Consider the following 27067-nt stretch of genomic DNA (forward strand, 5'->3'; position numbering starts at 1 on the left):
ACTATAAGAGAATACTCTCCTGAACCCAACTGTTGGTTTAGTTGCTGAAACCTAACTTTAGGTCAAAGGTCGTCCCTCGACAAAAGGACGCTTTAGGTCCCTTAAAACAAAAGCGATGCATTTTATTTCCCAGGACCGAGCAGACGGACTCCTGTGGGGGGTTTTGAAGAACTGATGGGTCTGGAACCGAGTCTGTGATCAGATGCAGAGGCCTGTGGGTGGAGGCCTGTAGGTGGAGGCCTGTGGGTGGAGGCCTGTGTGTGTCGATCGTGTTGACGGCTGCAGACTGTGGACTCTCAGTAAACAGCGTCTGTTAGTCATTAACACACTGGGACCAGACTGGACCCTGCGGCTCACCTTCTTCCTGCGTGAGTACAGCGCTCTCTGAAACCTTCCTTCTTCTCGTATCTCGCCATGGAGACGGTTTGAGGTCCAGGGCGACGTCTTGGCTCCCCCTTGTGCAGCTCTGGGGGGTCGGAGGTCGCACGGGTTCAAACGGGGCCGTGTGTGCGTCTGTGTTTTCAGCTGAAAATGATGTAGAAGTTATGTTGATACTTTGACTTCCTGTCTCGTCCCCACAGCTCATCTCTTCGACCTCTCCTTCAACGTCGTAAGTCGCCTTTGAAGGCAAGGAGGACGATTATTAATATTTGTGTCACCAGAGAGAACGAGAGAGGGGCTGATCTGATTTGCTTTGTGTCCGCCTCATTGGCTGCAGGTCTGACTGGAGGTCATGTCCCGCCTCTTACTCTTTGCGCCCGTCATGGCCGCTCTGTGGTCGGCGGCGGTGCTCGGTGTGTCAGGTGGGTTTTCCTCCACGGCTCGCCGATCCTTAGAAGGTTCAGTTAGTTGGTCCATAACAAAGATGACGGGTACCTCTGAAGGATGATGAATCTGTTTCGTACACATCAGACTCAGTCGATAGGTGCACCAGAGGAGCCAAGAAACACTTTGACTCACATGACGTTGAAGCTAAAAGCATTAAAGTATTAGTTTAATGTTATTGCTAACTTGCTAAAAGCTACTACAAGAAACTTTCATTTTGTGGTCCTGGTCCCTGTGGACTAAATTGGTGATGTCTCCTACCACGAGGGTCCTTTTAGAAAACCTCTGCTTGAGGATTCGGGTCCACGGTGGACCAGGACTAAACTAAGACTGGTTCACATAGAGGATCAGGACTAGAGTGAACTGATGGCCTGGTGTCTGCTCGGTTCCCCCAGTGTTCTCCGACCCTCCGGAGGCCCACATGCTGCTGCGGTCCCGTCGGGCGAACTCCTTCCTGGAGGAGCTTAAAGTTCCTTCGAAGGAGCGTGAATGTTTGGAGGAGAAATGTGACTTTGAAGAAGCAAGAGAGATTTTCCAAACGAGGGAAGCGACAGTAAGACGTTTCCTGTTTAAATGTGTTGTTGTAGTTGGTGGTGGTGTTGGTGTTATGGTTGTTGTTGTTGTTGGTGTTGTTGTGGTTATTGTTGTTGTTGTTGTGGTTGTTGTTGGTTGTGGTGGTGGTATTGTTGTTGGTGGTGGTGTTGTTGTTGTAGGTGGTGTTGGTGTTGTTGCTTGTGTTGGTGTTGTTGGTGGTGTTGTTTGCGGTATTGGTGTTGTGGTTGTTGTTGGTGTTGTTGTTGGTGGTGTTGTTGTTGTTGGTGTTGTTGTTTGAATGGCTGTATACGATGTACATGTAAACCACAGCCTTCTCTCTTACTGAGATCAGGATGAAGGTTGAGGATGACTCATATTTTCTAATCACTGACCTCGTGTGTTTGCAGCTGGAGTTCTGGACGGTGTACACCGGTAAGAGACCGACAGTCCTCCTCCTGTTATGAAGCAACATCTGTCCCTCCGCCGGTGTCCTTGTCTCAAACATTACATATTGATCCGACATTTTATTTATGCCACATTAATGGTAAACATATACATTTAAACTACATTTATTCTCCTGCCATGCTTTATCTATTCTGTCCATTTGGACGGTCTATTCCTCCTGCAGGGCATTGTGGGAAATGTATTCACAGCGACCTGACTGTGTTTCAGATGGGAACCAGTGTCACTCCAACTTGTGTGTGCACGGAGCCTGCGTGGATCTCTACCAGGACTACGCCTGCCGCTGTAACCACGGATACGAGGGCAAATACTGCGACCACCGTGAGTCCAACGATCCGTGTTCCCCTCACGATGTTCATCCACACCTTCAGACAAATGTACTCTAATGTCGGCTTCCTTCCGTCGTGAATGTAGGAGAGCTCAGGGAGACAGAATCTTTAACCTTTAACCTTTACATTCCAGGTGAAAATTTACTGTTAAAAGTAAAACACTGAACAACCTAAAAAAGAAATAACAGAGACTCCTTGAACCTCGTCAGAGTTCACTTTTTAAACCATTTTATGTTCTTGTGTCTTCAACTTCATACAATCATACATTCTGAAAAGTATATCCTAAATTTATAAAAGGTTTACAGACCTAGAAACAAAGATCAGCAGCGACACACGCTGAGATAAATCGTGCTGCGATATGTGAACGCATAAATGGCGGCCTGTCCTCGTGCAGCCCAAACCGCCACCAACTGCTCGCTGGACAATGGCGGCTGCGACCACGACTGCGAGGAGAGCGAGGACGGCCTGACGAGGAGCTGCAGCTGCGTGGACGGGTTCAAACTGCACGCCGACTCCCGGAAATGTGTCCCGACAGGTGAGGGGGAGGGTACTAACAAGCCCCGCCCCTCACAACTCTGAGCTGACTTTATGTCTCCGTGCAGGTCCGTCCTCCTGCGGCCAGCTGCGGATCGCCAGGTCGTCCTACACGCCGCGGAAGGACGGCCTGGTGCCCTGGGTGGTGGGGGGGGAGGTGGGCAAGAAGGGGGAGAGCCCATGGCAGGTGACTGACGTTTACTCCACCTTAATGCTACATTTATACCAGATCCAGAAAAGCCACATTCTTTGAACAAACTCAGCTGCGTTACGGATGGTTTGGGTGCAGGTGCTGCTGCTGAACGCCAGAGGGCGTTTCCACTGCGGAGGCGTCCTGATCGATAAGAACTGGGTCCTGACCGCCGCCCACTGCCTCGACAACAACCTCCGATTCCGAGTGCGACTGGGTGAGCCCCCCCCCCCCCCTCGGGACCCTTAGTCAGAGCTCAGTGAGCAGTAGATCTTCAAGAACTTAAAAGGGCGATTTGCAAAAATGAGAAAGGAACGTCGTTGCAATCAAACACTAATCGAGGATCAGGGACCAAAGTTTACCAGAAGCTTTTAATGAGACCCCCTCTAACCCCCCCCCCCCCCCCCCCCCTTGCGTCTCCCCAGGGGACTACGAGCGCCACCGAGACGAGGGCACAGAGGCCACCCTGAAGGTCACCAGGGCCTTCAAGCACCCGCACTACAACAGCAAGACGGTGGACAACGACATCGCGCTGCTGCGCCTGCAGACGCCCGCCCCCCAGACCCAGTACATCGTCCCTGTCTGCCTGCCGGGACGCCGGACGGCCGAGCGGGTGCTCCACCTCAACGGCACCCCCACCGTGGTGAGCGGCTGGGGCAAAGACGACCAGAACAGCACCACCTTCAGCTCGGCGCTCAACGTCATCAAGGTGCCGCTGGTGGAGCGCTCCGTCTGCGCCCAACACATGTCCAACAACATCACCGACAACGTCCTCTGCGCCGGGGTCCTCGGGCAGAGGATGGACGCCTGCGAGGGGGACAGCGGCGGGCCGATGGTCACGCTGTACCGGGACACCTGGTTCCTGTTGGGCCTGGTGTCCTGGGGCGAGGGCTGCGGCTGGGAGGACAAGCTGGGGGTCTACACCAAGGTGTCCAACTACAACGAGTGGATCAACGGCGTGCGCCAGGACTGGGACAAAGGACTTTATCTGGAGACCCCGATGGTCTGAACCGCCCACCAGATCCTCGCTGAGGCCTCGTGCAGCGATGTGACGCATAAATAAACTGATTCTGTCTCAAGGTGCTTACGTTTCCTTTTTTCTTCTCAAAGTCAATGACATTTGATTCATGTTCACCAGAGGATGAACCGCCTTTCACTAGTGCAGACAGCTGCATCGATTACTGAGGGAAGAAGCAAAGTAATTTCCTCATAGACGTCTATGGGAGCAGAGGAGTCGCCCCCTGCTGGTCACTACACAGAAGTAGAGTCATTTCCTCATAGACGTCTATGGGAGCAGAGGAGTCGCCCCCTGCTGGTCACTACACAGAAGTAGAGTCATTTCCTCATAGACGTCTATGGGAGCAGAGGAGTCGCCCCCTGCTGGTCACTACACAGAAGTAGAGTCATTTCCTCATAGACGTCTATGGGAGCAGAGGAGTCGCCCCCTGCTGGTCACTACACAGAAGTAGAGTCATTTCCTCATAGACGTCTATGGGAGCAGAGGAGTCGCCCCCTGCTGGTCACTACACAGAAGTAGAGTCATTTCCTCATAGACGTCTATGGGAGCAGAGGAGTCGCCCCCTGCTGGTCACTACACAGAAGTAGAGTCATTTCCTCATAGACGTCTATGGGAGCAGAGGAGTCGCCCCCTGCTGGTCACTACTCTCTTTTGCGCAGAACGCTTTAAAAAGTCATCACTTAAGGTGTTTTGTTCTCTTTGTTCCAATAAATTGGAGTCACATGACTGATCAGCTGTCTCAGAATCAGAATTATATTTATATTTGCTTCTTCAACACACAGAAAAATGTATTAATTTGTTCTATATTCGCACTACTATGCTACATTCATAGTTTATTCAAGGTAATGAAAGACAAATAATTGCATTTGAAGCTCAGGTTGAACAATTAAAACCATTTGAATCCCTTCAGGTTTGTTTTGTCTTCGGCCTCCTCTTCTTCTACTCTTTTTTTCCCTGCACGCTGAGACCGGGACACGAGAGACACTTCGAGGACTGAATGTTGAACGTGTAACTTTATTTCATGTTTCAGTACATAAACGGTCTAAAGGTCACATACACAATCTAAAGGTCACATACACAGTTTAAAGGTCACATACACCATCTGAAGGTCACAGCATTTCAACAGTCTGAGGTCTGACGTGTTTCTAATTATTGCTTTAATGCAGCGCCACTAAGTGAAGAAGCTGCACACACACATACACACACACACACACACACACACTCTTTAAGTTTTAACCTGAGCTCAATGCATCGCTAGCATTAACTGGCATTAAGTAGCATTAACTAGCATTAACACACATCAACTATTTGGGTGTATGTTTTAAACAGCCTGATTTCCTACGTTAATATTATTTTATGCGATATGTTTAAAAGTTGTTAATGAAGAGTCTGCACCAAAGGATGACATTTAGTTCAGTAGATTAAACCCTTCAGAGAGACAAAGAAGAGGTGAAATCAGCTGGAAGCTTCACTTGAGACAGGTACTGCTTCCTGTTTCACAATAAAAGCATCCTAGAAAGAGGTTGGTCTGTTGGTCAGCTGATCTAATCAGTTTAAACATCTTCAATCAATTTTTACTGATCAATAATTAAACAGGATCATTAACAATTAAGTAAAACATATAAAATAGTTATTATTGAAAAAGAATCAATAATACTTATCTTAAACTCATCTTAAAGTCACCATACTATATTTATTTTATATTTATACACATTGTTCAAACGTTTCCTCTTTGGGTGATTATTGCTTTTGATTATTATTGCTTAGTCTTCTTTACTTTAATCTTTTATTTTGCCATTTTAACGTGTTCAAGTTATTACTAATATTTCCTGTTTTATTCTGGAGAAACGTCGTCAAAAGAAGTGAACTGATGAAAACATTAAAGGTTTCTCTTCAATACAGATTTTCCCTGGTAAAAAGCATGTCCCTCAGGCTGTCCCTCTGTCCCTCAGTGATCCTGTCTGTCCCTGCGTCCTCGTCTCTTCTTCAGCTCCTGCTCGTATCTCTGCAGCTGAGACAGGAAGCCGGCGTTGGGGTCGATCTCGTGACGAGCCGTCTTCACTCTCTGGAGGAACGTAAAGGAATTATTAAATATGACTCACTGTGTTATAGATAATCAATATATAATGTAATATTACTATTCATATTAAATGTAACTATAATAACACAGCTCATCGCCTTTGTTTTGTTTCTATAGCAACAGACATCATCAGCTTCATGAGTTAAAGCTGCATCCTGTGTAGTGACCAGCAGGGGGCGACTCCTCCGCTCCCATAGACGTCTATGAGGAAATGACTCTACTTCTGTGTAGTGACCAGCAGGGGGCGACTCCTCCGCTCCCATAGACGTCTATGAGGAAATGACTCTACTTCTGTGTAGTGACCAGCAGGGGGCGACTCCTCTGTCCCATAGACGTCTATGAGGAAATGACTCTACTTCTGTGTAGTGACCAGCAGGGGGCGACTCCTCTGCTCCCATAGACGTCTATGAGGAAATGACTCTACTTCTCTCTTGATTTATTCCCTCAGTAAACATTGTAAACATGAGTTTATGGTCTCAGTCTCTAGTTTCAAGTCTTCTTCAATGCAACATAATGTTCATTTAGTGAATGATGGTCCATTTAGAGTCAAACAGACCATAAAGCAGGATGCTTTAAGGCGGGGCTACACAATGATTGACAGGTCTCTAACAGACCATTGAGCCTCACAACTCGTCTGCTCGAGGGCACCTTGGTAACAGAAGCGCTGAGTCACTTAGCGGCTTCAGTTTCTGCCCACTAAGAGTCCGGCTGCAGTTTTACATCCAGTCTGCGACGTTTGTGACCTCAGAGAAAACGAGGCATCAGCACGCCGTCCGCATAGCGTCATCACTATCACCGCGCCGACCTCCAGAAGGTCCCTCTGAGGGTCCTTCTCAAGGTCCCGGCGGTTCGCCCCCAGTGACGTCTCCTTCAACGCGGTTCTGAGCGGTCTGTGTTTGCTTCTCTCTCTTGGAGCCTCACGTTCAGAAACTCGTTCTTTAAGTTTAGTTAAAACCAAATTAGTTAAAAAAACACACAGCGTCGTCGCCGCCATATGTAGCGCAAATCTTTCAAGTACAAATGCATTGAAAGACAATTCATGTAATAATCTCTTGAACCCCCCCCCCCTCGTACTCCCCCCCAGGCCCCTCCTCCCACACCTGAAGAGCGCAGGTGAGCGACAGCCCGCGGTGCTTCATCAGGTACGCCGCGCACACGGTGGCCGAGCGGCTGCGCCCGTTCGTGCAGTAGACCACGGCGCGCCCCCCCCGGCTCGCCTCCTCCTGGATGGCGTCGGCGCAGCGGTCGAAGTGGGCGTACAGGTCCTCGGCGGGGTCGTCGTACACGGGGACCCGCAGCGTGGCCACGCCGGCGCCGCGGCGCGGGAACGGCTGCTGCTTGGACACGTTGATGCAGAGCGTCACCGCCTCCTGCTGGAGGAGCTCCTCGCTGCAGGCCGAGCGGGCGTTGCTGATGAAGAGGGCGCTGGTGACCTGGCACAGCTGCAGCATCGCGTGGGGGGGGGGGGTCACAGCACCTGGTCACTAAGAGACAAACATTCATTTACCAGTTTAAACCAGCTGGTTCAGGCGCTATACATTTATTCATTTTTAATTTAGGCACAAACAATGTAAGAAAAGTACGGAAGAAAAACCTCAGTAATGTAACATCACAGTTTGACACCTAAGGTGTCATTTTACATGCCATTTTACAAAAAACAAGAATGAAATCACATGTATATATATATATATAGTGTATATATATATTGAAAGACAATTCATGTAATAATCTCTTGAACCTTGTATATATATATATATATATATATATAGCATATAGCCAAACAATTGAACAATTCAAATATTTAAGCACGATTAATTATTAAGAATTAATTAAAGGTAATTATGTCATAGTTAACTCAAAATTAATCACCATTATTCGCATATTTTTATCAATTATAAATGTTTCTTATTTTTTTTTCTCCATAATTTTCTTTTCATTTTAATGCTCTAATCAACATGGAACATTGGATTGGCTTGTTTTATGCAAATGTTTTATTTTACTGAAAAACAACATTGCCAAACAAAATAAAATGATATTTAATATAAGTGCACATTTAGGTAAACAAGGTCTCAGCAGTGCAGTTAAACCGTGGCTTTTAAAAAAATAATAATTTTAAATATACATATAAATATGAAATATGAAATCAATTCAGAAAGTTTACAATATAATAAAGTTAATAATAACTGAGGCTTTTTCTTCCACAGCTGAAAGAGGAATCCCCGGATGACGTACCGGCCGTGAACGCCTCACAGAAGGGCAGACCGTCCGCTAGGCTTCGGGTTCCGGTTCTCTCGGCAGGTGAACGCGGCTCGTGGCGGGTTCTGTCCGGTGCTGCACGCGGAGGGGAGTTCTGCTGGATCCGGTCCGTTCGGGTCTCCTCGGTGACCCCCGAATGGTCCCGGTCCAGCACCTCGCCGCTATATTTACTGCACGGGCTGTAACGGCTGCCCTGGGTCCTAATGCTCATCACATTCCCTGCTGACACCTGATCCAAAGCCGAGAGGAAACCAGCGGACACAAATATCGAATCAGGAATGTGGAGATTATCCAAATAATTAACTTTACTATTGTTATTTACTGCTGTGAGAATATGAAATATATAGTTCTATCATAAAAAGTTCGGAATCATCAGCTGTATATTGATTGATGAGTGAATCCATAAGTGTTATGGCGCCATCCTGTGGTCAGACACAGTGACATCACATCCCCAAAATGTGTGTTATTTGGGACCATATGAACCTGTAATTTAACCATAATCCTGGTGAAATGATCCGTTTCATAACCATTAAAAATACTTTACTTTAACAAGCTTATATTGTTTTGATGGATTTTATCTTTCTTTTGGGCCACAATCTTTACAAAAGGTTATATAAATATATATTCATTTTATAAATCATCTCCCAGCATTACTAAAGTTTAAATAAAAAATAGATCTATTTTTTAAAACAACCACACACACACACACACACACACACACACAGAGAGTGGTTTCCTGCTCACGCATAATAAAAAAAAAGCTTTGAATATTGATTATCTTGTAAAACCAGGAATTTCCACAAAAATGTGTAAAAAAAAAACACTATGGATTAAAACAATTTCCAGCAAAACTTTGACACACAAGTTTTAATTTTGCTTTTAGAATCAAATTAAAGCTGATGTCACACTTTGATTCATAAAACACAGAAAAACCCACGAAAAAAAACAGTGAAGTAAGTGAGTTTATTGTTGGGGTTGGAAATTCATCACATGCAAACAGCGATGTCGAAGCCACGTATCGTCGATATTTTATTGGCAAACCAGATTAGAAAGAAAATGTGAAGAATGTGAACAATCAGTTTCTGTACAAAGTCCAAATATACTACAATATTTACTATTATACAACTGAGTTACAATTCATGTCAGCGTACAGCAGCCGCCAAAAAAAACTTCACATCCGCCTCCCCTCCGGCTAACGTTAGCATGCTACGCTAACGTAGCTTTTTGACTCCTCCGCCCATGAAGCAAAGTGCTGAGTTTCATGTTTGTTCGCTTCAATCAAAATAAACCTCGTTCACGTTTTACAGACCTGAGATCTGTTTTTTTTTGCCCCAAAAAAAACGAGCAACAAAAATAATATTTCAAATCTAAAAGTGGGACTCGAGGATTTGTGTGAAAATATGGAATTCTTTTAGCGGATTTTAAGGCCTGAGGAAAAGTCCCCCTAAAACAAAGCGATTTTTGTTGGCAAATAAAGTCTCTTTAAAAGGGATAGTTCAATATGTCGTCATGTGATGTTTGTGATTAGCTTAGCTTAGCAGGAAGTCTATATTTCAAGCACATAACTGTTGACACTTTTTTTAAGCCATGCTTTGTTTCCAGTCTTTGTGCTAAGCTAAGCTAAGCTAACCGAGGGAAGCCCTCAACAAGCAGAAGGATGAGTATTTCTCAGTTTAACCGCTGAACTCTTAATCGAGGGGGTCAACGAGATCGCTGTGGTGAGAAGCGCTGCAAAGCATGCTGGGAAACTGTTGCAGTGTATTTCATGAGCATCGAAGCTCGTCAGCGTCAAACTGCAGGAACCATCGCGCCTGAAATGGACCTCAAACAAGAAGCCGACGACGCGGCTCAAACCGGATCAACGATCGATCGCTTGCAGGAACCCGGGGGGGGGTCGTCGACCCAACGCGACCCCACTGGGTCTGCCTCTGCTGTCACATCCCTTATAGAACAAAAGCTGTTCTTTCTCATGTCTTAAAGGGGGCGGAGGTGAAAGGCCGCACCTTCACTTCCTGTTTCACAGACACAATGTCATACTTCATTCTAGAAGCACCTTCAGACTTGCAGCTCTGCCCCCCCCCCCCCCAGCCACATGAATAAAGTCCTACCTGCAGGAAACGAGTGTGGACCTTGTGTATTTGAGCTCCTCTTTACGCTCGTCTTTGTTTCGTTGAAGACTTTAATGAAGCAACATTTATGTAACGTTTCAGTCTGATGGAATTAATTCGTTATTATAAACAATCACAGGAAGCATCATCTTTGACGTCTTTGATGTGTCGGTGAAGCAGTGGCGCTCGTTACCTGCAGGTCACCTGACCACGTTAAAGCATTGGGGGGAATCCGGTGGGCGAGCAAACACGGGGGGGGGGGGACGGGACGTGAAGACGTAAGAAAATCGAAGCGGCTCCCGGTGGGTGACGGGCCCTCCGCTCGCCACACGACCAGCTGGAGGGTCCGACCCGAGGCGTGGGGGGGGGGGGGGGGGGGGGGGTGGAGGGGCGGGGGGTTGTGTGTGTAATTGTGGTGGGGGGGGCGGCGATCAGGAGTGATCCATGGGTTCGGTGGCGTTGGTCTGCTCGCCGTCCTGACTCTCCATCTCCTCCGGCTCCGCCCCTTTCCCCTCCGGTTTGCTGGGCACCGCCGCGGCCGGACGATGCTCCTCCTCCACGTCCAGCGTAGACGGCGGTTGGCCGCCCCCCGTCTTAGTCCCGCCCCCTGCGGCAGCGTCGCTCTGCTGCTCCCTCAGGTGGCGCTCCATGGAGGCCTGGATGGAGGACACCATCTCCTGCAGCTTCCGGCGCTGCTGCTCCATCAGGCCGGGGTCCAGGCCGCGGCCCTCCTTGGTGGTGACGAAGCCCGGCGCCATGCGGACCAGCTCCCTGGTGGCGTCCTCAGGGATGTCCGACAGGTCGGGGGGGTCCCGGGACACGCTGGCGCTCAGGTCCACCCCGCTGCTGTGCTGGCGCGTGATTGGCCGGTGCTCCGGGGGGGAGGAGCCCCCGGCGCTGCCCAAGGAGTGGCCTCTGCCCTGGAAGGCGGTGACGCTCTGCAGACGTTCCTTCTTGTGGACGACGCCGCCGCCGCCGAGCCGCAGGAGGCCGTGGGAGGGGCTCCCCTCTCTGCTGCCCCTGCCGTCGGAGCGCAGCTGCACCAGCACCTCCTTCACCAGCTCCTCCACGTCGGGGCCCACGGGGAAGTGGCCCGCGGCGTCCACGCAGAGCTCCAGGCGCTCCTCGGCCGCGTTGTAGACGAAGGTCTTCCCCGTGAGGTGAGGCAGCGTGCAGTGCTTCCCGTCCATCAGGCCTGAAACGGGACCAGCGCACATCAACAGGGACCTGATCTGATCTGAGGTAGAGGGCGGGGCTAATAGTGGTGTTTATCCAATGAGTGATGCCCCCCCCCCCCCCCCCCCCAAACAGAGGAACTATCCATCAGTCTAAATCAAGTTTCACTGATCATGTGTGATCTTAACCAATCAGAGTTCAGATCAACAGGAGGCGGAGCTAGTAGCGTTATGATGCATTCAGGCTCTGCTCAGTGAAATGTGTGTGATGTGTTCACAGGTAATCTGTCAAATGTAAAACATGAATATAAAATAGATATTAGATATGAATTATCTGTTTAACTTCCCAAAAGTAAACTTTTATTTGTAAAGTATAATATTTAGTATTGTGGATATTTGACAACTGAGCGTTAAAATGATTTTTAGGACGCTGTCATAAATAAATATTGTGAATCCTTATGAAGATCAGAACTGTGAGTTTCATGATGTGCTTCTAATGCTTCTACAGTTGCATCTTTAACCCCCCAGGAGGAGAACCTGCACGTACCCATGTCCTTCCTCACGATGTTGTAGAAGACGCCGCCCTGCTGGAATAAGTGAGGCAGCTTCTTCGCATACGACCAGACGTCCTCACCTGGAACGCAAGGAGAGAGAAGGCGGATTCAACGAGAGCCTGAAGGCACCGCGGACCTTTAGAGAACATCAGCGTGGAAATAGACCAGCTTCCATCCATTTCACCACCTGGTTCTTCTACCACAATGTGACAATTGAAACAGTAAATATTCATTTCAAAGATTATTTTTACTACTTTGACAAAAATTAACTAATTACATATTTATTGAAATCATGTTAATCAACAACCGTTTTGAGGATGAATTCAGGTGTTTGAGCAGTTTTGTTTAATGAGGAAAAAACAACATTTAATTTTCCTAAATGTGATATTATGTGAAATACTTTTAGGGAGACAACACAAATTTAAACTGATTTATGTGGAAAATAATGAATAATTGGTTGATCAACCGTTGAAATCCTAATTTTTTAAGTAATTGAGGAAAACAAATGTAATTTGTAAACCAGGCCCTGAAAATGTTCCCCCTGTTTGAGTTGTTTCTATTTGTTTCAGAGATCAAGCAGGAAAAATGAATAATAAACAGCTGTTCTTGGACCTTCTTACCCATCAGGGTTGCTAGGAGACAGAGGGACGACATCTCCAGGTCGATGCCCTCCTGGAGGCCGCGGCTGCTCGACCTGCCGGGCGCCGCCTCCTCCTCCTCGCTGCTCGCCGTGTGCGAGCCGGAGGCCCTCGGCGCCGAGGCCGCGGGGCCCTCGTCCTCCGCCGCCCTCAGGATCTCCACCGTCACCCGGTCGCCGTGCTGCAGCGCCGCCGGCTCGTTCTCCTCGCCGTCCTTGGGCGGCGGAAGCTCCCTGGGCGGGAAGCCGTGCCGGATGCACTGCCGCGCCGGCGGCACGCCGAACTGTTGGGCCACGCTCCTCTGCAGCTCCGAGAAGGTGGTGTGGACCGGCAGCGTCAGCATCGCCTGCCGGCCGTCGCTGGTGGTCACGCGGATCTTCTTCTCCTTGTTGGACGGCGAGGAGGCGGTGGAGGACTTGGTCGGGGTGGCCGGCGCCGAGGAGGAGGTTTCCGGCACCGGCGCGCGGCTCTTCTGCTCCTCCTGCCTCAGCCGGTCGGTGCGCCTCTTCTGGTGGACCGGCGCCTGCTCGCCGATGCTCTGCTGGACGCCGCGCTCCGCCCGGCTCATCGTCAGCTCCTCCCTGTGCAGCGTCTTGGCCTTCTGACCGGTCAGGATGATCTTGGTGGGCGGCGTCCGGGCCTCCGGCGGCGGCGTCGTCTCGGCGGCGTCCGTGTGGCGCTGGTCGTGGGCCCCGGCGATGGACACCGGGTTGTACTCGTCCGGGTTCTTCTTGGCGGTGTGGTGCAGGATGGTGTTCACCACCTTCTGCACCAGGATCTCGCTGCCGAACTCCCCGGGGAAGTGCTTGGTCACCAGCTTCATGGCCACGTCGTACACGTTGCTGTTCAGCGCCGGCTCGGCTTCGTGCTGGAACCAGTACACCGTCTCCCTCACCACGCGGCCCCCCCACTCCAGCGTGATGGGGAAGGCCTCGGGCAGGTTGTCGTACTCCCTCCCTTCCCAGTGGTGCTTGAAGCCGCAGCCGCACTTGCCGCCCTGCGAGCGCGCGTTGGTCCGGTCGCCGTCCAGGTAGACCACCGCCCCGTCGCCGCGGACGTGGCGCACCGACGTGCCGTGGCACCAGTTGCAGGTGGCGAGGGAGCTGAGCTTGTAGTCCGGCGCCAGGACGTCCCTCTGCGGGTTGTAGCAGCAGACCACGTTGTTGAGGGGGAAGCTGTAGTTCTTGTCGGGCCGGAGCTGCCCGTGGGTGGACTTGGCCAAGTTGTACAGCTTCCCGCCGGGAACCAGCCACTCAGGCGGCACGTGGAGCTCGGAGAGGGCGCCGCAGATCAGGCATCGGTGCAGCCGGTTCTCCGTCACCGACCTCTTGGCCGCCTCGGTCACCTCCTCGGGCTGGACGCCGATCACGCCGGTGCGGCGGTAGACGTACTGGTGCACGTCAGCCACCAGCGAGGGGTGGATGCTGTGCTTCTCCATGAACACCTCCTCCATGGCGTTGACCAGGCGCATCAGGTACTTGTCCTGCAGGCTGCGGTCGCCGCCGATCACGCAGCCCCCGTCCGGCTCCAGCTCCACGTACGTGCGGATCAGCTCCTGCGGGACGCCCCAGGCCTTCGGCAGCAGGCGGGCCGGCAGCTTGGGCGGCACCGCGTTCTTGATGCCCACCAGGGGGATGTAGTGGTTGCGGCCCGAGCTGCTCCACGCGATGCAGATGGGCTTGTTGAGGGTCCCGTCCCTCCCCCGGCACCGCTCCTCGGGCACCAGGCCCGGCAGGAAGGTGGCCGAGTAGTCCCCGGAGCTCCGCATGCCGCTCAGCGAGTCCAGCAGCACTATGGGCCGGTGCAGGACGTTGGCCAGGCCGAAGATGTGGATGTTGCGCAGGCCGAGCGGCACGCCCTCCGGCGGCACGAAGAGCGGGTCGCACTCGTTGATGATGTCCTCCCACTCGGCGGCGTCGATGAAGTCCTGGAAGAGCGCCTTGTAGCGGTCCAGGTTCTGCTTGAAGTTCTGCTTCAGGTTCTCCCTCAGGGCGTGCCAGAAGAGCTCCCTGCCCACCAGCGCCCGGGACACGGCGTGCACCAGGCAGTGCCCGTCCCCGTCCACGTGGACCGGGATCAGACACTCCCCGCCGCCGTTGGCCTTCTTCACCTCCTCCAGGGTGTCGTGGAGGTACACCAGGCTGCCGGACCGGTCCTTGCCGTAGCCCATGGTGGAGACGTGCTCCGGCTCGATGAGAAAGGCCCGGTCCCCCAGCAGCGAGCAGTCGAACATCTCGCCCTGGTTCATGTCCCTCAGCAGCTTGGCCTTGCCGGTCTGCTTGTCCATGCCGTACCTGGTGAGCACCGGAGACAGCAGCTTGCAGTGGTAGTTGGACAGACCCATCACCTTCACCAGCTCCGTGCCTTTCTTCGGAGCCCCCGTGACGCCCAGCAGGGCGTTTCTGAGCAGGTTGTGCAGCACCACATCCGGGTCGGTCACCTCCTCGACGCTCAGCAGGTGCCTCTGCTCGTGCCGCTGGCCGCACTCGGTGCACTCGATGCTAACGGAGCCGTGAGCCGGGAAGAACAGCCGCGCCTGGCATTTCGGGTCCGGGCAGGTACCGGACAGAATGCGCTTGTCTTTCTTCCTGGAGCCCTGCAGCAGCGACATGGCGGCGGGGGGGGGGGGGGGGGGTCCGAGAAACAGAGCGTGTGTGTCGGCTTCACTGAATCATGACATCGACCTCGGACGAGCTAACGACCAACGACTGTAAAAACACAAGAAACAACACGGAAGCGGCTGTTTTCTCCTTTAGCAACTGGCCGTTGCTAAACGTCATGACGTCACGACGTCAGATGTGGGACTTGTAGTTTTTGTGTGTCATTATTTTTATGTAATCGAACACGAGAAGCAGAACCACCACTTTATTATTGCTTTGAGACCCGTATGACTGGAAAACGAGAGAATATCGATTTAAATTAACGAGAAGTTTATGTTAAAGATTCAAAACTGCATCGTGAACGCACAATCGACTTCATTTACCAGGATGCAACGCGCCACTGTGACGTATTGTTGTGTGAGGAAGTGGAAACAGGAGAGTCATGGCGGTCTGTGCCGACTGGATGCGTCCTTCACCGAAGTATCTCACAAACATGCGACCTTAAGTCTAATAAATAAAGTATCTTTAGGGGCTGCGTGTGATTCTACAGTTTGGTGGTTTTGTGTACTTTCATGATTATTGACACAGCACTTTGTTAATGTTGCTTCCCGGACCTGCAGCTCCGAGAGAAAGAAGTCTGTCGCCAAACTACATTCAGAAATCTGTCGATTTAGTGAAGAAACTACGTGCTGCTCGTTGTTTAACTAACGTATCGGGTTTAAGAAATACTTTTACCTTTAACACAAAATACATAAATTAACAAAGGTAGAGGACAGTTTAAAGATATTCCTTTCAAAGCCTGTACAAATATGAGTTGTTTAAAATATTATATATATAATAAGCTGATGCTGAGAAAAATGAGTAAAATAACATGAAAGTATTAAATCTGTTTAGAAAGAGTACTTTCATTGTAACAGTATTATATCTATGTGGTATAAGTACTGCAACAATAACAATTAATACTAACTGAACCAAATACTCTATCAACCACAATCATATATTTGGCATGTGTAGTATTCTAATAATACTAGGACACACTTTATTTGATAGGAGTATATATAATCAGTATTACTTACTAGTACTACTTGTCTTACCAAGCTATGACTTCAGGTCGTGAACTGTTAGCAATAAAGGAGTTAAATACTACCACAATATCTTATTATCGGAGTAGTACTTGAGGTATTACAGCAGGGGAAGCAGTACGTGTAGTTGCAGTATTGCAGTATAACACTTTAGACATGTACAAATGGCCCAAAAGGGATTCCTTTAGTATTCTATCAGAGCAGGTAGAAGTACTGGTAATACTTATACTAATCGTAGTAGTACAGCGTTTGTAGCAGTACAAACAGTAACCATAGTAACAACAATAGTAGAGACCGCCTCCTTTGACTCACCACAGGGGGGCGCTGCTACTCTGTGATGTTTGACGTCATCGAACAGCAGGAATCCACGTGATAAGTTTGGATTCCATTTTGTCACATGGAGTTGTTGGGGGAGTTTATTTAAGATAAAAATATATTATACCTCATTATTATTAACTCTAAACACGGTCTTCACAGTTTCTTCCTTTCAGATACAAAGATAATAATTGATCTTCTTTTTAACAACATTCATGTTGGAAGGTGAAGATCCCACAACGACACAGTGATTCTAAATAAAAGTTTCATAGTTTCTACAGACACACCGAGCTGTGTGTTCCTGCCGGGACTCGATGGTTAAATGATGATTGAAGGACCTTAACGGAGTCACAGAGTGAAAGAACCTGAGCGGATGGAGGTGTCTCCTGCAGGGCTGATGGGAGGTGTGAGGACCCGCCTCTCTCCCCTCAGCTGGTCCTCGTTGGTCCTCCTGCTGCTTCAGAGCTCCACTTCTGCTCGGGTTCACCAGAGGAAACACCGATGCACGCCATGCTTTCCCTCCCAGCTGCTGCTCTGTGCGCCCTGTGTTCAGGTGAGTGTTTGCAGCCAATCAGGAGCCGACAAGCTCCGCCTCCGACTCACCTCCATCACCTGTCTGTCTGTCCGCAGCTTTGGTTGCCATGGCAGCACAGCTGATTCAGGAGGACCTGACGTTGACCAGGAGAGTTGGTGGGAAAGTTTCCTTCAGCTGTCGAGGCACTAAACAGTGTCCCTATGATTATGTAATCTGGTTCCAGAAGAGAGACACGGGAACATTCACACGGATTCTTCGTATTGATAAGACAAATGGATACATATATAAGGGGTACAATCATCCTCAGAAAGATGATTTCACAGCTGTGAATAAAGGAGATGGCTGTGATTTGGAGATACAGAAAGTTAAACCCAGTCATTCAGCCTCCTACTACTGCTCCTGTTGGATCCTCACAGTGAGAAAAGCTTCCTGCAGCCTGAACAAAAACCATCAGAAGAACAGGAAGCGTTTGAGAAAGATCTAAAACCACATCTCAGGTTGATGCTCCTCAAACACACATCATGATTCATTCATTCATTCAGGAAGAACAAACTAGTGGAACAGAGACAAGAATAAAAGAAGTTAAAGAAATCTAACAAAAGTCAATAATAAAACATGAAGAAGCTTTTGATGAAGGTTAAAATAATATTTAAGGTGTAATAGTCTAATCTCTCCTCACCATGTTCATCCAATGACAACACTTCCTGTGTTCCCTTCACAATAAAAGCTCTGCAGACATATTTCTAACATCAGATGTTGAATCAGAAGATTTCACTCCAGTAAATTGAAGGTATTTCACTTTGATTTGTTCCTTTTATTTTGTAAAGCCCCAAATAGCAGATTACAAATGATCCTCAGAGGCTTTACAGTCTGTACAGTCTGTAGAACCAGAACCTTCACATCAGGTTAATGAAGGTTTTGTCTCCACATCAAACCAAAACTTTGATCCAGATCAAAAGAGCTTTTGGTTTGATCTTCATCTGCAGAAGATGTTCGTGGTCCCCAGAGGATGAATCACAGTATTTAAACCTGTTTACCTGTGAACCAACAGAGAAATGTCTTATGAAGGTTTTTAAAACAACGTTTAATTATTAAAACTTACATTTTAATTTACAAACCTGCAACATAAGAATCACTCCAATTTTTCAAATGGCCATAAATCCACCAATGATGTTTATTCAAGCTTTAATACATTAAATTATTATCCTCTGTTAAACAGAAATGTGTCCTTGTGGATCTGTTTACGTTATTTGTCTCAAACAGCTACAAACTCACCAAAGTTCATCCTCTGAGGACCATGAACGTGTCCTCAGAGACGCTGTGTTTTAGAATGAAGGAAAAGAAGAAAGCGTTAATATGAAGAAATGAGAAGCTCCTCCTGGAGATGAAAGTGACTCAGAAGGTTTTTGTCTCGCTCTGTTTCACTGTGGGATCCATATGATGATTACCGTTACTATGGTTACTTAATCTTTGGTTCTGGGACCAAACTGTACGTAACAGGTAAGAATAAACATTTGATTCAAGTTTCATGTGATTTTAATGAGTTCAGGCTTCACATATTCATGTGTTCATCATTAGTAGATAATTATTGATCCCATGCAGCTGCTGTGCATCAAAATGTTAAAAATCACTGAACTACTCGAGTGATTCTTTATTTCTGCAGGAAAATGTAAACATTGAAATGTATTTAAAATATACATTATCTGATTCTTTCAGTTGTTGAGCTTCATCTTTTATCAGAAAGTATATTAAATTAATTAATGAATTATTAAATAAAATTATCTTTGTTTTGAATCACTAAATGTATTACTTTAAAATAAATATACTCTATGTACTAATGATAATATAATATACTGTATGATAGATTTAGTGATTTTTAAATCTTGCCGTTTATATTTAAAATGATGATGTATTGTTCTGTCAGCTAGAGATTTATTATTAATATTATTATTCGTAATAAGAGTAAATTGTAGGGTGGCTAAATATATAGTTTTGTTATTGTAATGAGAACAGAAATGAAAATTGTATTTTTTTAAAGACAAACAGTTCATTATTATGTTTGCAGGCTTTCTGTTCACATAAATTACATCATCAGATTATACGTGTTTCCCTCTGATAATAAATTAGGTTTCATTTTATCTTTGTACAGCAGTTAGAGAGAATGTGTTTTTTTACTCATTTGGTTAAATTTAAAGAAAAAAATATCATATTTATATGGTTGTGGCTCATATTTATTCTGGTTTTGAAAAAAATGTCCGCAAGCTTCACAATATTTATTTTATTTTATTGAGGAAGATATTAGTCACATTTGATATACTTGTTATATTAATTGGGTACAAAAGTTAATTTTTATTTTACATTATACTATATTCTATTAAATTGTATTATTGTATCTCATATCACATATTGTTACATATTACATGATATTACATTACACTATAATGTAGTGTTGTATGTAACATCACACCATAATGTATTATTGTATGTTATTTTACACTATCATGTATTATTGTATGTTATTTTACACTATCATGTATTGTTGTATGTTATTTTACACTATAATGTATTATTGTATGTTATTTTACACTATCATGTATTATTGTATGTTATTTTACACTATCATGTATTATTGTATGTTATTTTACACTATAATGTATTATTGTATGTTATTTTACACTATCATGTATTATTGTATGTTACGTCACATTGTGTATTTGGCGGCTTGTTGCTGTCGTCTCTCTTCAGGTGAGGAGGTGGTGAAGCCCGTGGTGAGCGTGTACCCAGCAGCATCCAGCGCCAACCTGGAGGGGAGGAGCTCCCTGCTGTGTCTGGCCTCCTCCATGTTTCCTCCTCTGGTCCGGTTCTCCTGGAAAAGACAGAAGGAGAACGGTCCTCTGGTGGAGATGCTCCCTGCTGAGGCAGAGCAGCTGGAGCTCACAGAGTCCGGACGCACCGCCGCCATCTTGCTGGTCCATCAGCAGGAGAACAGCCGCTATCGATACCGCTGCTGCGTCCACCACGAGGGGGGAAGGGTGGAGGCCCAGACCGAGCAAGGTGACGAGGGGTCATGATCTTCATGTGGAGACGCTGCTGTGAAGAGAGCAGAGGATGCTTCTCACTGACAAACCAGTCCCTGCTTTTCTCTTTCAGAGGTCAGAGTTCCTCCATCAGGTCCAGGCCCGTCTCCGTACCAGGTGAAGCTGCTGTGCCGGCTCTACGTGGGGCTGGTAGTGAAGAGCCTGGTGTTCTGCTGTGGAGTCTCTCTGGTGATGGTCCTCAGGAACACTGCTCACATGTAGGACTTCTCTCCTCTTCACCTCCATCCGTTAGTCCCTTTGATCAGCAATCATTAACATCTGCTTCCAGGTGATGCTTATGTTCAGATGTTAAACACCACCATCCTAAAGGTATGAATACATACACCTGTGTATTCTACTGTCATTTACTGACATTTACTGTCATTATTTCTACTGTTAATTACAGTATTTCTACTTAAACATCTTGTATAATGATGGAACATGATGCTGAATCATCAGCTATCTGTTAAATAGTCTGATTTTCCTTCAAATGAAGGTTGATTATCTGTTTGTTGGGATCCTCAAGTGATGGTTTTATACGTAATATTGATGAAGTCTATTTGTGGTCGTTGTGTTTTCTGCTTCAGTTTGTTTCTTCATGCATTGAACACGTTGTGAAATGAATAAAAACACACAGACGTGATGTTACTGTACTGTTTCCTTCAGCCACGTCTCACTTCTTTCTGCAGTGGAAACACAGAAATAAACCACAGCTCCTGGTTATTAGCTCTCATAACAAGCTGCTCACAGCCCATCACCACTTCCTCTCCTGCAGCAGATGCTGTGTGGCTTTCTGCAGAGCCTCTCTCACAGGAGCAAAACGGTGACAGTTACAAGCATCTTCTGTGGTAGACCATCGCTGCCTGATCTTCAGTTAGACATCAGAAGACCGGATCAGACAGGACTTTACTAACTGTAACAACAGGGAGTAAACGACACAGCTTGTTTAAATACAGCACCAGAAGTTGTGTATTCAGAAGAACATCTGTAAAATATTTAAAAGAATATAAAACAATAATTAAAGCTTCTAGCAGCGTTGAACGGGCCTTCGCCTCTCCTTGCATGTCGGGGGGGGGGCAGCGGTCAGAAAGAGAAAAAATTGAAGTGAAACCAGGAATCGTCCCAAGTTCACGGCCTCTTAAGCAGAACCTTACCACTGAGCTACTGGCTTTGCTGCAATGTTACGTTAAAGTTAAAGGTCTTTTAAGCCTCACCCCTTACAGACTTCATTGGTCCATAAAAACATGAGAAATAATGAGATCTCAACAATCTATTAATAACTGTAGATGGCATTGAGCCAAAGATCATTCACTGAAAATGTCGTCAAAATTGGACTTGGAGACCCTAAGTCCAATTTTGACGACATTTTCAGGAGGAAAACGTGTTTCAAAAATTCAGCAGGTGCATTTGCATTCCATGATTGACTTTTTTGTAAAACCTATCCAAGAGCACCTGTGTGCAAAATGTCAAGTCAATCAGTGAAACTGGGCAGAAAACAGTAAGCACTTATGGGGGGGGGCTAGAGAGCCGTTCTTTTATCCCCAAGAATATCAACATTTTTCTCACTTCTGATGCGCATGCAAAAAATCAAGTGTTTGAAAAGAGAGAACCTCTTTTTGCCATTTATCAGGTAAATATTTTGAGGGACCCAGTGGGATAAAAGGTTGTCACATAAATAATATGATTCAGTCGTGTACGTCGCTTCCCAGAACCCGACCCAACAAACCGGATCGACTTACAATCCTATCGCTCACGTCTCACAAATCAAACGGTTGAACACATTCTTTTGTTAAAGAGTTTCTACAGACACACCGAGCTGTGTGTTCCTGCCGGGACTCGATGGTTAAATGATGATTGAAGGACCTTAACGGAGTCACAGAGTGAAAGAACCTGAGCGGATGGAGGTGTCTCCTGCAGGGCTGATGGGAGGTGTGAGGACCTGCCTCTCTCCCCTCAGCTGGTCCTCGTTGGTCCTCCTGCTGCTTCAGAGCTCCACTTCTGCTCGGGTTCACCAGAGGAAACACCGATGCACGCCATGCTTTCCCTCCCAGCTGCTGCTCTGTGCGCCCTGTGTTCAGGTGAGTGTTTGCAGCCAATCAGGAGCCGACAAGCTCCGCCTCCGACTCACCTCCATCACCTGTCTGTCTGTCCGCAGCGCTGGTTGCCATGGCAGCACAGGACGACTTGACGTTGACCAGGAGTGTTGGTGGGAAAGTTTCCTTCAGCTGTCGAGTCACAGACAAGTGCTCCAATCGTAATGTAATCTGGTACCAGAAGAGAGACGCGGAAACATTCACACCGATTCTTTACACGACAGATGGTATCAAAAAAACCATTTCCAATCATCCTCATGCAGATGATTTCACAGCTGGGAATAAAGAGGACGGCGGTGATTTGGAGATAAAGAAAGTTAAACCCATTCATTCCGCCTCCTACTACTGCTCCTGTTTGCTCTCCACAGTGAGCAAAGCTCCCTGCAGCCTGAACAAAAACCATCAGAAGAACAGGAAGCGTTTGAGAAGGACCTAAAACCACATCTCAGGGTGATGCTCCTCCACCAGCTGAGCCACAAACACACCTCACGATTCATCTTTGTGCCTCAAAGATTCCTGCACTTTGTTGTTGCTTCATTCAGAAAGAGCAAACTTGTGGACCAGAGACACAAGAATAAAACAATTAAAAAAAATAATGCAAATAAATTGGTCACTTTTAATGATCTCCTTATGATTACAAATCTATAATAAAACAAGCTTCACCAGTTTCAACATGATTAAAATCCTGTTTAAGCAACAAAGTCTTATCTTTCCTCACAAGGTTCATGTAATGCCAACACCTTGTGACAACAGCAACCATAAAAGCTCTGAAGACATATTTCTTACATCAGATGTTGAAACAGATTTCAACAGAAAACTTCACTCTGAATTATTGTACTTATTATTATTATTATTATAGGATTACAAAATTCCTGTACATTTGGTGGATTTCTAACGTTATCTCACAGTATTTCATAACTGTAACACATAGTTAAATGTTTACCCCTTGCTCTTAAAACACTCAATGCCATAATTGAAAAGTTGATGCTGTCAATTTACAATAACAGCCGAAGACCGTAATTTAACAGCATCGTATTGAAAGACTTTGGTAGTCGTTAATGGGACTGAAAGAATCAGCCAATCAGAGCCCTTGTTGTGGGCAGGCCTGTAATGCATGTACCTGTTGCTGCTGCTGCAGGTGGGCGAGAGAGAGTCGGTAGGCAGGACGAGGTTGACGGTTTCACTGTCTGGATGTGGCTAAAGTGATGTGTGTTAATGAATGTTTTTCTTCTTAAGACTAAATCTTACAAGTAATGAGTAATCACTTTAGAAAGCGTGTATTTTAGACACTGTTGTTTAATTGTTAATGTTATTTTAAACACAAAACTACACAGTTAATCATCTTGGACATAGAATTCCACCAGGTAGAACATCTATCGACACCAAGATGCCCCGCAAGTCCTGCAGCACGTTTAGAGCGTTTGCAACGCATTCGGTGTGAACGTACCATAAGACTTTAAAATATTTTGTTGCATTCGGCAACTCAGCAACTATGTAGTAAGACCCACTCTGACTGCTAGGAACTTCGGTGTGACACTTGACTCCCAACTCTCCCTGACTCCCAACATCACAGCGACAACACAATCCTGTAGGTCCACGCTCTACAACATCAGGAGAATACGACCCCTTCTCACTCAGAAGGCAGCGCAGGTACTGATTGAGGCTCTTGTCATCTCCTTGACCATTGTAACTCTCTCCTGGCAGGCCTCTCTGCTCGATTTCACCTCTGCAGCTCATCCAGAATGCAGCAGCTTCCTAAATTCTCCCACACTACTCCACTTCTCCGTTCTCTTCACTGGTTACCAGTGGCTGCCCGCATGCAGTTCAAAACATTGGCTCTCACATATCATGCTTTGAATAGATCAGGTCCAGTCTACATCCAGGACATGGTCAAACCCTACATCCCAACCCACACACTGCGCTCTGCATCAAGCTGCTTGTTCCTTACTTTCTTGTTACTTGTTCTTCTGAGTTTGTATCTCTATGGTTGAAATGCACTTATTGTAAGTCTTTGGATAAAGCACATTAATCGCATAGATTAACGTGTTTATGTTGACAGCCAAATATTGAAATGTCTGTGGGGTAAGTTCAATTTAGCCGGGTCCTAATTAGGGTCCTCGCTACGACTAGTCGTAGAGGAACCTATTGTATTTCAAAGAATTATTATTCTCACAAACCACGGGTCTTTTTTGGGCCTTTATCATTCAAAACGTTGTTAAATTTGGCATGGATATCCAGACTGTTAACATTTTTTATAATTTGTGGGTCTCACATTTGTGTATAAAGAAATGTCGCCCTTTAGAAATTTAAAAAAGACCACACTAGGCCAGTTTCGGCCTTAAAAATTAATTAAAAATTGGCACACAGGTCCTCTTCGACATGCTCTACAAAAAAGTCAATCATGGTATGCAAATGCGCCTAACTAGATTTTCCGCCCTTTTGTATTTTGTGAAAAACACATTTTTGGCAATTTCTCCTAAACGCTGAGATTGATTGTCACGAAACCTTCCGTGAATCAATATTGGTTCAATGTGCCCTTGATATTTTAGAATGGTGCTGATAACTCATTGTTTAACAAATCGTAGCACTTAAATTGTACTTATAATGGCACTTTTCTGTAACATGTTTTGAAATTGCTTATTTGATGAAAATTGTACTTTCTTGTTACTTGTTTTTCTGAGTTTGTATCTCTATGTGGAAATGCACTTATTGTAAGTCGCTTTGGATAAAAGCGTCAGCTAAATGATATGTAATGTAATGTCTCCGCCCGTCCCGGCCCCAAGACGCCCGTCTCCGCCCGTCTCCGCCCTTCTCCGCCCGTCCCCGCCCGTCTCCGCCCTTAGACGCCCGGGTCCGCCCGTCTCCACGACGCCCGTCACTGCCCGTCCCGTCCCCAGCCAGGTCTCCAACCCCACGACCCCCGTCTCTGCCCGTCCTGTCTCCAGTTCCGGTTCCACGAGGCCTGATCATGCCCCTTCCCTCACGTCCCCTGGTCCTTTCCCCCTCGCCTTTTGGGGTTTTGGGGGACGTCTGGAATCCGGCCCTTAAGGAGGGGGGGGGGGGGGGGGGGGGTTAGGGGTTGCGCCCCTCGCCACGCAGCCATAGCCACCACGCCATCCGGCGCCCCTCGCCACGCAGCCGAAGCCCGGCCACCGTTCCAGTCGCCCCCCCCCGAGACCCTCAAGCCTGGTCGCGGAGGGCCCGACGCAGTTCCTGTGTCATGTTCTTGTGTCCCTGGGGTTAGCTTCACTTCCTGCCTTGTCCTGTGATTGTCTGCCGTGTTTGATTGTTTCCACCTGTGTCCAATCACCTGCACCTCCCCAGTGTATTTAAGCCCTGTGCCCAGTGTCCCCTGTTGCGTCATTGCATATTGTTGCATGTTGCATGTGTTTGTTTTTTTTATTCCTGTTGGCGTTATTCAGAATTCAAGTAAAGAGCCTTTCGTTAGCAAACCCTGCGTCTGAGTCCTCCCTGTGCATACCTGAATCAGCCGTTACGTGACAGAAAGTATTGATTGTTTTCTTTTAAACCTAATCTGAAAATAACAAAATGTAGTCTGGTGATTGAGATATTGAAGGAAATTGGCTCATCTACGATATTCTGAGAGGCTTTAATTTTTAATGGTACATTAGAAGCTCCTGGTTATATGTTGACATAAAAGGCCTAAGACCGTGATAATGTCAAAGATAAAGTTTGCAAAGCGGCGTTCCTGGCGTTTCTCCACGTGGTTAACGACCACTGACTTTGTGAGTAGCGAGGACCCGTCCAACGCTGCTCGTTATTTTCTTGGACACAAATGTCCCTGAAATATTTACCTTGAACAGTTATGTATTAAATGAGTTTTCTTGGCTTTTATTTGTGTGGAATTAAATGCAAAATTATTTGATTGTAATACACTTTTGTAAATAAATGGTAACATTCTGTCATATACCATAACATTACCACACAAAAACACTTATTCCCCCGACAGGGGGTCTAGTGCTGCCTGCTGAATGACTTTGGCAAACTTTGCCAAAAAAGTGTGGCGGTGGCCCTGCAACCTTTTCGACGCCGCCGTTGATCCAGGCAGCAGAGCCCGCTTGTAAATGACTGTGTCCCCCCTGTCGACCGTCGGCGCGTACCACCCCCTATGATTTTTAATGGTCTGGCCTACTTGGGATCAAAGTGGGTAGTATCTGGCCCAAACCTAAAATGAGTTTGACATCACTGTCCTAGAGTAACATACTGTAATACATTATACAGTAACTTGCACCGTAACAAATTGCTGTAAAATTACAAGAAATTCTCAATAGTAATATACTGTTTTCCTTGATACAGTTGAATACAGTAAAATACAGCAGGCACTGGTTGGCAGATTTTTTTTTTACAGCAAACTGTTTAAAGTTGCGGTATACTACTGTATTTATTCCTTTTTCAGTTGACTCTAAAAGTGGACCTCACACCACCTGCTCCTCCACCTCACACCACCTGCTCCTCCACCTCGTAACCAAACAGCGCAGCGGAACTGCAGTCCATCCTCCCACTGTGGCTCACTGAACAAGGTAACGTGGATATTATCACTGTCAGCATCACGTGTTTTTGTGTTAACCATACATATTGATTTTTATCAATAACATGATTTGCTTTCCTCTGTGGATTTGGACAGCACTTTTCTAGTCTTCT

General features: G+C 46.9%; 4 protein-coding genes across 6 annotated transcripts; 2 read left to right on the top strand and 2 right to left on the bottom strand.

Moving 5' to 3' along the window:
• Window positions 1-255: 255 nt before the first annotated feature.
• proca (protein C (inactivator of coagulation factors Va and VIIIa), a) lies at window positions 256-3983 on the top strand. 3 transcript variants are annotated; one of them, XM_062557773.1, is made up of 10 exons: window positions 256-368; window positions 582-627; window positions 719-803; window positions 1221-1378; window positions 1767-1791; window positions 2032-2142; window positions 2545-2685; window positions 2753-2871; window positions 2974-3091; window positions 3300-3983. In XM_062557773.1, the coding sequence occupies exons 3-10, from the start codon at window positions 734-736 to the stop codon at window positions 3881-3883; spliced, it is 1326 nt and encodes a 441-aa protein (XP_062413757.1). In that variant the 5' UTR covers window positions 256-368; window positions 582-627; window positions 719-733; the 3' UTR covers window positions 3884-3983. The 3 variants fall into 3 exon arrangements, with proteins under 3 accessions (XP_062413757.1, XP_037313861.2, XP_062413756.1); XM_037457964.2 differs by having other exon boundaries at window positions 582-610; XM_062557772.1 differs by lacking the exon at window positions 256-368 and having other exon boundaries at window positions 377-627.
• A 903-nt stretch (window positions 3984-4886) lies between these two features.
• Window positions 4887-8391, bottom strand: dusp28 (dual specificity phosphatase 28). The gene is made up of 3 exons (XM_037457996.2): window positions 8205-8391; window positions 7073-7456; window positions 4887-5957 (listed from the first exon to the last, which is right to left on the bottom strand). The coding sequence occupies exons 2-3, from the start codon at window positions 7421-7423 to the stop codon at window positions 5841-5843; spliced, it is 468 nt and encodes a 155-aa protein (XP_037313893.2). The 5' UTR covers window positions 7424-7456; window positions 8205-8391; the 3' UTR covers window positions 4887-5840.
• A 744-nt stretch (window positions 8392-9135) lies between these two features.
• vcpip1 (valosin containing protein (p97)/p47 complex interacting protein 1) lies at window positions 9136-16012 on the bottom strand. Its single transcript, XM_037457900.2, has 3 exons — window positions 12686-16012; window positions 12059-12145; window positions 9136-11531 (listed from the first exon to the last, which is right to left on the bottom strand). Exons 1-3 carry the CDS (start codon window positions 15312-15314, stop codon window positions 10768-10770), a joined length of 3480 nt encoding a protein of 1159 aa, XP_037313797.2. The 5' UTR covers window positions 15315-16012; the 3' UTR covers window positions 9136-10767.
• A 653-nt stretch (window positions 16013-16665) lies between these two features.
• On the top strand, window positions 16666-20940 carry LOC134102936 (immunoglobulin lambda-1 light chain-like). Its single transcript, XM_062557832.1, has 6 exons — window positions 16666-17253; window positions 17331-17700; window positions 18499-18555; window positions 18638-18735; window positions 19981-20289; window positions 20386-20940. The coding sequence occupies exons 1-6, from the start codon at window positions 17202-17204 to the stop codon at window positions 20532-20534; spliced, it is 1035 nt and encodes a 344-aa protein (XP_062413816.1). The 5' UTR covers window positions 16666-17201; the 3' UTR covers window positions 20535-20940.
• Window positions 20941-27067: the final 6127 nt, after the last annotated feature.

Source organism: Pungitius pungitius, chromosome 15 (genome assembly GCF_949316345.1).
Source record: "Pungitius pungitius chromosome 15, fPunPun2.1, whole genome shotgun sequence".
Taxonomy (NCBI): domain Eukaryota; kingdom Metazoa; phylum Chordata; class Actinopteri; order Perciformes; family Gasterosteidae; genus Pungitius; species Pungitius pungitius.

What these genes read in the sequence shown, in the direction of transcription:
- dusp28 (XM_037457996.2), bottom strand. Translation starts at nt 7,423, where the DNA reads ATGCTGCAGCTGTGCCAGGTCACCAGCGCCCTCTTCATCAGCAACGCC. An exon ending in CGCTCACCTGCGCTCTTCAG is followed by an intron (nt 5,958 to 7,072) that starts GTGTGGGAGGAG and finishes ACGTTCCTCCAG; the next exon opens with AGAGTGAAGACGGCTCGTCA.
- proca (XM_062557773.1), top strand. Translation starts at nt 734, where the DNA reads ATGTCCCGCCTCTTACTCTTTGCGCCCGTCATGGCCGCTCTGTGGTCG. An exon ending in GGGCAAATACTGCGACCACC is followed by an intron (nt 2,143 to 2,544) that starts GTGAGTCCAACG and finishes GTCCTCGTGCAG; the next exon opens with CCCAAACCGCCACCAACTGC. An exon ending in AGGGGGAGAGCCCATGGCAG is followed by an intron (nt 2,872 to 2,973) that starts GTGACTGACGTT and finishes GTTTGGGTGCAG; the next exon opens with GTGCTGCTGCTGAACGCCAG.
- LOC134102936 (XM_062557832.1), top strand. Translation starts at nt 17,202, where the DNA reads ATGCACGCCATGCTTTCCCTCCCAGCTGCTGCTCTGTGCGCCCTGTGT. An exon ending in AACCATCAGAAGAACAGGAA is followed by an intron (nt 17,701 to 18,498) that starts GCGTTTGAGAAA and finishes TGTCTCAAACAG; the next exon opens with CTACAAACTCACCAAAGTTC. An exon ending in GACCAAACTGTACGTAACAG is followed by an intron (nt 18,736 to 19,980) that starts GTAAGAATAAAC and finishes GTCTCTCTTCAG; the next exon opens with GTGAGGAGGTGGTGAAGCCC.
- vcpip1 (XM_037457900.2), bottom strand. Translation starts at nt 15,314, where the DNA reads ATGTCGCTGCTGCAGGGCTCCAGGAAGAAAGACAAGCGCATTCTGTCC. An exon ending in TCTCCTAGCAACCCTGATGG is followed by an intron (nt 12,146 to 12,685) that starts GTAAGAAGGTCC and finishes CTTGCGTTCCAG; the next exon opens with GTGAGGACGTCTGGTCGTAT. An exon ending in CATCGTGAGGAAGGACATGG is followed by an intron (nt 11,532 to 12,058) that starts GTACGTGCAGGT and finishes GTCCCGTTTCAG; the next exon opens with GCCTGATGGACGGGAAGCAC.